The sequence below is a fragment of the Chanos chanos genome, chromosome 5 (assembly GCF_902362185.1).
Source record: "Chanos chanos chromosome 5, fChaCha1.1, whole genome shotgun sequence".
In the NCBI taxonomy this organism is placed as follows: domain Eukaryota; kingdom Metazoa; phylum Chordata; class Actinopteri; order Gonorynchiformes; family Chanidae; genus Chanos; species Chanos chanos.
In genome coordinates, this window is record NC_044499.1 from 51,331,229 (window position 1) to 51,340,422 (window position 9,194).

At 45.5% G+C, this 9,194-nt stretch overlaps 1 protein-coding gene across 1 annotated transcript; it reads left to right on the forward strand.

The window, feature by feature from the left end:
- The first annotated feature begins 1,339 nt into the window (after positions 1 to 1,339).
- Positions 1,340 to 6,678, forward strand: syt15 (synaptotagmin XV). The gene is made up of 8 exons (XM_030775160.1): positions 1,340 to 1,352; positions 1,875 to 2,070; positions 2,687 to 2,829; positions 3,459 to 3,751; positions 4,581 to 4,751; positions 5,143 to 5,254; positions 6,143 to 6,322; positions 6,530 to 6,678. Exons 1-8 carry the CDS (start codon positions 1,340 to 1,342, stop codon positions 6,676 to 6,678), a joined length of 1,257 nt encoding a protein of 418 aa, XP_030631020.1.
- Positions 6,679 to 9,194: the final 2,516 nt, after the last annotated feature.

The window sequence follows — 9,194 nt, forward strand, 5'->3', positions numbered from 1 at the left end:
AAAAATGCAGGACATTTTGTTTTGACATGTTCCATTATGCAACTCCTGGTAGCATCTGTTCTCTTCTTCTTCCTCTTCTGTGAGGCTGATCCAGTGGGAAGAAAAACAGGTTGAGGGAGGAGGTCAATATGCTGTGTTGTGTTAACTTTAGCCAGGCAGACCAGACCTGGTGTGGGAACAGCAGACGTGTTGGCTGATTGCAGGTGTGATACAGGGTCTCCCAGGGGCTCCAGGGGTTGATCATTAACCCTCCGTCACAGGACTGAGCACGCTCCAAACCGGCTGCCGCAGTTGCCCTGCCTGTGCAGCTCGACAGTGATTAAACATTAAACAGTTTCCTTCATTTTCCTCTCATAAGCCCTCCATAGCGCAATATCAGAACGGCATCTCGTGAGAGTCTGCACTCTGCCTCTCCACACTCTATAACGGTGTGTGGTTTATGCACGCCTGCCTTCTGTCTGAGGTCGCTTAAAGGTGACACTGCAGTCACGGGAACGTTTCTCACGAATAAACCGGACGCGGCCGCGGGTCCGCCGCAGGCCTCGCCCCGCGGCGCGCCGCTCTCTCTGTTCCGAGGGCATCAGACGGCTCAGAGACCCCACTCACCCGGTCGGTCAAACACTCCAAATTCATTAAACATCCTCTCCACACACAGAACAGCCTGATGAGAGATGACGCAGGGCCAGGAGGGGGTGAACACGCTACTGGGAAACAGACAGATGGCATTAACTGGGATCTCTGAGTGAATTATATTATTATACCACACGTGTATACGTGTGTGTGTGTGTGTGTGTGTGTGTGAGAGAGAGAGAGATTACTGAGATATCGTGTTCAGTGAGGTGCTAAATGTTGGAGGGGAAACAAGGACAGGCATACCAGACTTCTGTCTCTTTTAACTTCATTTTTTGTGTCTTTTTACGTGCTCATTTGTTGGTGTTTTTTCTGTCAGAAACAGATTTACTGAATCTGTGAGATGTGTGAAGTCCTGACTGATATGAACACAGAGAACTGATGGAAGAGAAAAAGGAGAGAGAGAGAGAGAGAGAGAGAGAGAGAGGGAGAGAGGCGGAGAGAGAGACAGAGAGAGAGAAAGAGGGAGACATGTGGCCATGCATAACTTGCTGTTGATTAACTCAGTACCCTGAGGGGGTGGTGTGTATGAGTGTGTGTGTGTGTGTGTGTGTGGAGATTAGCTGATCTGTGACCAAACTCCCACCACATTCCTACTGTGGGACAGTGCAGCTTTGGGCTACTGGGATCTACTGGGATCCAGTGGCGTTTTTCAACAGAAACCAGGAGAGAGAGAGTATCCGTGTCTGGAGTGGCGTGGTGGGTGTGGATGTCTATGGCAGGTGAGTGCGGCAGAATGCCTTTACCTGGCGCAGGTCGCCATTCCTGTCCTGTCATGAGACAACACGTCGATCTTGTCTGACGGCTGCTGGCGTGCAATGTGTTTGTCACTGTGTCGTGATGTGTGTGTGTGTGTGTATGTGTGTGTGTGTGTGTGTGTGTGTGTGTGATGTGGCAGGCAGGTGGAGAGTCGGTACATTTCGTTCTGACATGCTCTCTGGACCCCTATTATTGTGTTTATGGTGTTCATATCTGACATGCAGGTCCTCCACTGGCCAATGACTGTGACATTCAGGAAAGCGACCAGAGCAGCTGAAAAATAACTCAGCACCACACAAACAAAAGACATAGATAAAAAACCCCTCAGAGAAGCCATTGTAGGGCTGCGTTGTGTAATCTATAGGACAGTCTTGTGTATGATACATATACTGATTATGTAGCAAAATATGATGTTGTTCGTTATTGCAGTGAATCACTGTGTGTGTGTGTGTGTGTGTGTGTGTGTGTGTGTGTGTGCGTTCCAGGTCTGTTGGTGCCACTGGTTTGCGGTTTGTGTGCTGGCCTTCTGTTCCTCTTGCTCATTGGTCTGTGGGCTTACTTCCTGTGGAGGAGGAAGCAGAATCAGATGCCCTATCGGGAACTCATCTCCACAACGGTAGCTATCCCATCATGCACCGTTCCTGTCCTCCAGACCTCACAGCCCAGCACCTATGGGTACGTGTCAGACAGCTATGAGGTACACTTCTCCTTCATGTCTCTGAGAGTCCATGTCACTAAATGTACCTGTTTTTGACTGTGTTTCTCTGTATTTATCTGTGTCACTAAATGTATGTGTGTGTGTGTCTCCTTGCATCTCATTGTTTCTCACTGTACAGTGCCTCACTTCTCCCTCATGTCTCACTGGGAGTCTGTGTGTCTCACGGTGTCTCAGTTTTTCTCGCTGTGTTTCTCTGTATTCCTCTGTGTCACTGAATGTATGTGTGTGTGTCTCCTTGCATCTCATTGTTTCTCACTGTACAGTGCCTCACTTCTCCCTCATGTCTCACTGGGAGTCTGTGCGTCTCACGGTGTCTCAGTTTTTCTCGCTGTGTTTCTCTGTGTTTCTCTGTATTCCTCTGTGTCACTGAATGCATGAGTGTGTGTCTCACTGCATCTGAACGTACTATGCTTCACTTCTCTCTCATATCTCACCATGTCTCACTGTGTCTCATCATATGTCAGTGTGGATGTTTCTTTAGAGCACAGGGCTGGACATAATAACCTGACAGTATTAAAGTCTGACCAGGACAGTGAGACTCTAACCGAGTGACAATGTCTCGTTTTGTCTTCCCCCCAGTTTGGGCGAGGTTCCTTTCTTCGTGCCGCCGAGGTTCCAAAGTAAGCCCTACCCTAGTCCAGGAGGCAGAGAGAGTGAGGAAGAGGAGGATGAGGAAGAATACCCGGACCTCCACGATCACCGCGGTTCTCTGACAGCAGGAAGTACGTGATGATTGACTGGGGCGGGCTTTAGGGAGTGTGGGACGTGTGTCTAGGGACGCACATACGTGACAGTAATGCCACACAGAGATTTAACTAATTTACACAGAGTACTGAAAATATGAAAACATAAACAGAGTACTGGAATCAGAATAGAACACACTGATTATTTTTCTTGTAGCAGATCTATCTATTGTCCCCGTCTTCGATAATGAACATTTGCAATTGATCAAGTGCTAAAACGTCCTAAAACGTGCTAAAACAGTTAAAAACGTCCAAATTGTGATGAAGTTACTCACAGACAGAGGCTGTGTTTGTAGGTAAGGTATGACGATCAGACAGACACTTTCTTTTATAATCTGTCTTCCCTTCTTCTATCCTTTTTTCACTCCATCACATTTCACACACTCACCCCTCCTCCTCCATCCACCTCCTTCTCTCTCTCTCTCCCTCCTTCTCTCTCTCTCTCTCTCTCTCTCACACACACACACACACACACACACACCTTCCCCCCTTTCCTTGTCTCTTCCTCTGTCACTTTTGCTCATCACCCCCCTGTCTCCCTCTCTCTTTCCCCCTCCCTCTCTCTGTCTTTTTCGGTTTCTCTGGGGGGTTTGGGCATGATGCTGAAGGTTGGTTTCCTCTGGGCTCCGTGAGGCCAGACCTGTACCAGGTCCCCGAGGCGCCCAGCGAGTGGTGTCTCCCCTCTGGCTCAGCCGTGCGTCTGTGGTTCGCCGTGGCGTATCAGCAGGAGCGAGAGCAGCTGCTCGTCTGTCTGCTTCGTGCTGCCAACCTGCCCCGCCAGTGCAAGACCAACACCATCCTCGTCAAACTGCAGCTGCTGCCCGAGGACCGGAGACACAGACAGGCCAAAGCCAGACGCAAGGGAAGCCAGCCGCAGTTCAACGACTGCTTCGTCTTCCAGGTACACACAGTGAGGAAGAGATGGAATATAACCTAAAGGTACTGACAGGGATTTTTTGGATCGTAAAATGTAGAGGTTGGATTTGAATATATGCTGCCCATCGGTGTTTGGATTTAAAGCCCTTTTTTCATTCGTTCCATCTCCACTTAGGAGGTCAGCTCTGTGAGGATATTAGTGCTGTGTGACATGACTCTCTGTTCAGGCTTCTGGGGGAAAAAAAAGCTCAGATTCAGTGTGTTCATTCAGTTTTGTGTTTAGTGGAGGCAGAATGAATGGCGCGTTACTGTCGCCACCTAGTGGCCGGAATGGGAAAGACATTGAGTCACAGTAAGATGTCAGTTCTTGGAAAGAACAAAACTGACAGCAACTTGCCCCATTACCATAACAAATCTAGTTGTTACATATACAACCTGGGCTAAATGCTGGACAACATCCTGTTTAGCCACACCGCTTACACGTAGCTGATTCAAATGATCACACGTGATTTAGGCAGCTCCGGGTAGATTGTTTGTGGCTTTTGACCAGTTATCTGCGGACCACCAGCTTAACCCACTGGTAACCCTAACCATAATGATAACCTCAATCCTCACCCTAACTCTGGCCCTGATCCTTACGACCAATTCAACTTTAACTTCAACCTGTTCCAGAAATCCAAATAAGAATTTTAACTCTAAAGTTGTACAGGTGCATTCAGTCTGGTGAGGGTATAATACATAAAACACTAAAAGTGATTTTTTTTTTCTATAATTCATAATTAACACTTTGAGAGTTACTTTAACACTGGGGAGTGTGCTGTTAGTGAATTATGATTTGCTGTGGTCTGGGGAAGGTGTCTAAACTCTGTGTGGACCAGTGTACTCTGAGGATGAGCATGTACAGCGTGGACCGGCAGAGGAAGCATCAGCTGATTGGTCGAGTGCTCTTTCCGCTCCGAGCGACGGAGCTGGCTGAGGTGGCAAGCAGGGTTGTCTGGAGGGACCTGGAGAGCGAGGACACTCAGGTACAAATTTCATCGTGGTATCATCTTTACCATTGTCCTTTTTAACCCTGGCCGTCTACGTATCCTCAGCCAGAGGAGGATGGGCTCCCCCTGCTGAGCCTTGGTGCCCCCCAAAATGTCTTTCTTCTATTCATTCAATTTTAGGGAATTTTTCCTTGCCACTTTCACATTGAACTACAATGAGCTGCATGCTCTCTCTATGAATGCACAAACATCCTGTGGATGTTCGTTAATGTTTCTGAGGTTGGTTGCCTTCAAACTGTCAGGAAGATTAAAGCCTGTGTGACCCACACAGCAGAACATTGTATTAATGTTCTCCTAATATTGGGGTTACACACATAGACATGAGGCACTGTTTTTAATGCCACTCTCTGTCTCTGCCGTGTCTCAGCCCTGTTCTAAGCACGGGGACCTCCAGATCTCTCTGAACTACAGGCAGTCTCTACAGCGCCTCACTGTGGTCGTACTCAGAGCACACGGGCTGCAGTGTCCCAGTGATGCTGGTAAGAAATGTCATCTGTTCAAAACACTCTGTTTTAGCTCCTATTCACACCTGCACTTTAAAGAACTGCACACCACTCACTGTGCTAATGATTCCGCCCACAGCACAGCATATCAGAGGACTTTCTCTGTCCTAACACACCTGCCTGGACTAAACAGGGACTAGACTGTTTACATAATCAGTAGGTGTGTCAGGACAGGTCGAGGTATAAAATGTGCAATGCTCTGAGACTCAAGGACCAGGACTGGGACACACCACACTGGGCTATGTGTCTCCTCACTACTTTACACTGAATGCATGCTTATTACATTACACGATACTCCTATTCACTACTCTACACGATACTCCTATTCACTACATTACACAATACTCTTATTCACCATACCACTCAGTATATACAGCGCTATTCCTTATATTCCAACATGCTATATTCCTATTCACCACACTACACTCTACTCCTGTTATCTGCAGTATACTATACTCCTATTCACTACTCTACACTATACTCTTATTCACTACATTACACAATACTCTTATTCACCATTCCACTCAGTATATACAGCGCTATTCCTTATAGTCCACTATACTATACTCCTGCCCACCACACTACACTGTACTCCTGTTATCTACACTATATTATACTCCTGTTCACTACACTACACTATGCTCCTACTCACCACACTACACTCTTATTCACTATACTTCACAGAGCATTTAGTGCTATTACACTACACTCCAGTTAACTATATCACACTGTACCCCTGTGCCTTACACTGGCGAATCACAGCATGTCACAGTCATGAGATGATTATGTGTGTGAATGTAAGCCTTTGTGTAAACCGTACGGAGTGTGTGTAGTAATGTCTGTGTGTAAACGTGCGCTGGGCAGGTGTTTGTGTCCAGGTGTCTCTGCAGATACACACACAGGTAGTGAAGAGGAAGTGGACATGTGTGGCTAAGGGGTCTGAGCCCACATTTAATGAGAAACTGACGTTCAAACTTCCTCCCCTGCTTCTGGATGAAGCCTGTCTCATACTGGAGCTGCAGCAGCCAATCGCAGAAGAGCCAGGTGACTGTCAATCAACCAACCATCATTATGGCTACACCCTCCCTTACTACTATCCAGAAATGTCAGAACATAAAATGAAAATTTGAATATGAAAATTTAAAATGTGAACGTTTGTGTCAGAGCCTGATGGCACAGAATGAAAGCTGCACTCCACTTGTCTGGTTATAGTTTTAAATGAGCTGCTTGAATTTTCCTCTCTCTCTGCAGTGTCTCTGGGACTGGTGGTTATTGGAGCGTTCATGTATGCCAGAGGCCAGGAGCTGGAGCACTGGAATGAGATGATCAGTAAACCAGAAGAACTGGTCAAACAGTGGCATGGACTGAGTCCTGCCAACATCAGCCAGAGCCCAACCTGACCGAGGTCCAAACCCAGTCCCCACGCCACCCAGAGCCCAGACTGAAGAACCAAAACTTCTCCCATACTGAAGATCCAGAACTTCTCCCATACTGAAGAACCAAAACTTCTCTCAGACTGAAGAACCAAAACTTCTCCCGGACTGAAGAACCAAAATGTCTGTCAGACTGAAGAACTAAAACTTCTCTCAGACTGAAGAACTAAAACTTCTCTCAGACTGAAGAACCAAAACTTCTCTCAGACTGAAGAACTAAAACTTCTCTCAGACTGAAGAACTAAAACTTCTCTCAGACTGAAGAACCAAAACTTCTCCCGGACTGAAGAACCAAAACTTCTCCCATACTGAAGAACCAAAACTTCTCTCAGACTGAAGAACTAAAACTTCTCTCAGACTGAAGAACCAAAACTTCTCCCGGACTGAAGAACCAAAACGTCTGTCAGACTGAAGAACCAAAACTTCTCTCAGACTGAAGAACTAAAACTTCTCTCAGACTGAAGAACTAAAACTTCTCCCAGACTGACGAACCAAAACTTCTCCCAGACTGAAGAACCAAAACTTCTCCAAGACCTAAGATCCAAAACTTCTCCCAGACTGAAGAACCAAAACGTCTCTCAGACTGAAGAACCAAAACTTCTCCAAGATCTAAGATCCAAAACTTCTCCCTATTCAGCCCCAGTCTTAGGTCCCCCCCCCTTTTTTTACCAAGGCAGATACAATGAGTAAAACTGAAACAAACACTCACATAGCTCAAAACACACCAGCCAACAACAATAAAACACCACTAAAGCAACAGCTATAAAACACCACGAAATCAACGACTGAACCACTTACAAATTCAGCAGCTTACTTAACAAATGAACCCTATTTCATTCACACAAGCACCTTTTATATGTTTGAGAATGAGTAATGTCCTGTTCTGAATTACTGCACAGTCACAGTCTTCAGTTACATTACATGACAGTTATTTAGCTGACGCTTTTATCCGTAGTGACTATCCAAAGTGAAGTGGGGAAAAAATTCAAGCTCCAGTATAGTGAGTGACCTGTGAGTAAGCACTAAGTATTACTGAGCATCCGTTCAATAGGGCAAAGTGCAGGCAATAAGTGTGAGTTTTCTGTCAAGACAAAGAGCAGGAGATTAGGTAGAGAAGGACACAGTAGGTGTGAGTAAGGTGTGTTAAGGTGTTGCAGGTGTTAGGTGCAGTGGTTCCAAATCCAGGTGTTCCAAATGCTTTTGGTATTCAGATTGTTACAACAGTTTGAATGCAACTGGAGCTCAGATAACTGAAGGTAAAATTCAAATGAGCAACATTTTTTTTTAAATCAAAACAGCAGGTTATTTATCATTTCTTTCACATAACATTCAACTCTTAAGGACCTTTTATGTAGACCAGCGAGCATAATACCCCTCAGAGGATGTGACTGGACAACCTGTCAGGAGACATGAAGTCAATTGGCTCTAAGGTGAGAGGAGGAACAGGCACTTCAATGGTCCCATACCGCACACACACACACACACACACACACACACACACACACACACACAGTCAAGCGGGCATACACACTCACACACACACACACACACACACAAACACATCAGTGATCACAGCAGATCTCCTTAATCACCAGTCAGTCCCTAATCACAGAGACAAGAGATCAGATGTGAGTGTTGGTCAGAGAAGAGCAGATGCAGAGGTGAGAGAAGGGCCACTGTAGACGAGGACTTAAAGAGACGCTGGTGAAGGGAAGTGGTCCATCATACACCACAGGATACAGACTATCCCCCGCAGAGCAGTCTATACGGGACTGAGTGTGTGTGTGTGTGTGTGTGTGTTTCTGAGTTATGTTGTCTTCTCTGGGCTTTCTGTGACTTCTGTACTATGCTTAGATTTGATGTTTTTTGTATTGACTCTGTTCTACAGCAACAATAAAGTAAAAAAAAGTCTTCCATTGCTGAGTGAGATTTTCCATGAAACTCAGTTCAGAGAATATGAACGCAGTAGTCTGTACAATGGCGGATTCGTTTATTCCAGTTTTCGTAATAAGTAATTCACAGTGCTGAAGATAACGCTCAGGATTTTTAATATTTAATCTCACACTCTGAAGTGTCTGGAGAAGAAGGCTGTTCATCAGATGATCTGCTACACAGTTGTTCTCTTTTGTCTCATGAAACATAAGGTTTTCTTTTTTTTATTTATTTTCAACAAAAATGCGTTGTTTTGTAAACACATTGTGATGTGCAGTGACTGTCACAGTGACTGTGATTGCTGTTTTAAGACAAGAAGTTTTCAGTCAGGTTTCAAGAAGTTTTAAGAAGTTTTCAGTCAATAAAGAAAAAACTGCCATTGAGAGGCTTTTCATCCTAACATAAAAGGTTCAGACGTGAGTTAAAAACAGGGACACTCACAATAACAGGAATAAAGGATGAAGGAAAGAGGATGTCATTGTCTCATCAGTGTCGTAAAGAGATACAGACAGATCACATACAGACAGATCACATACAGACAGAATGCATTT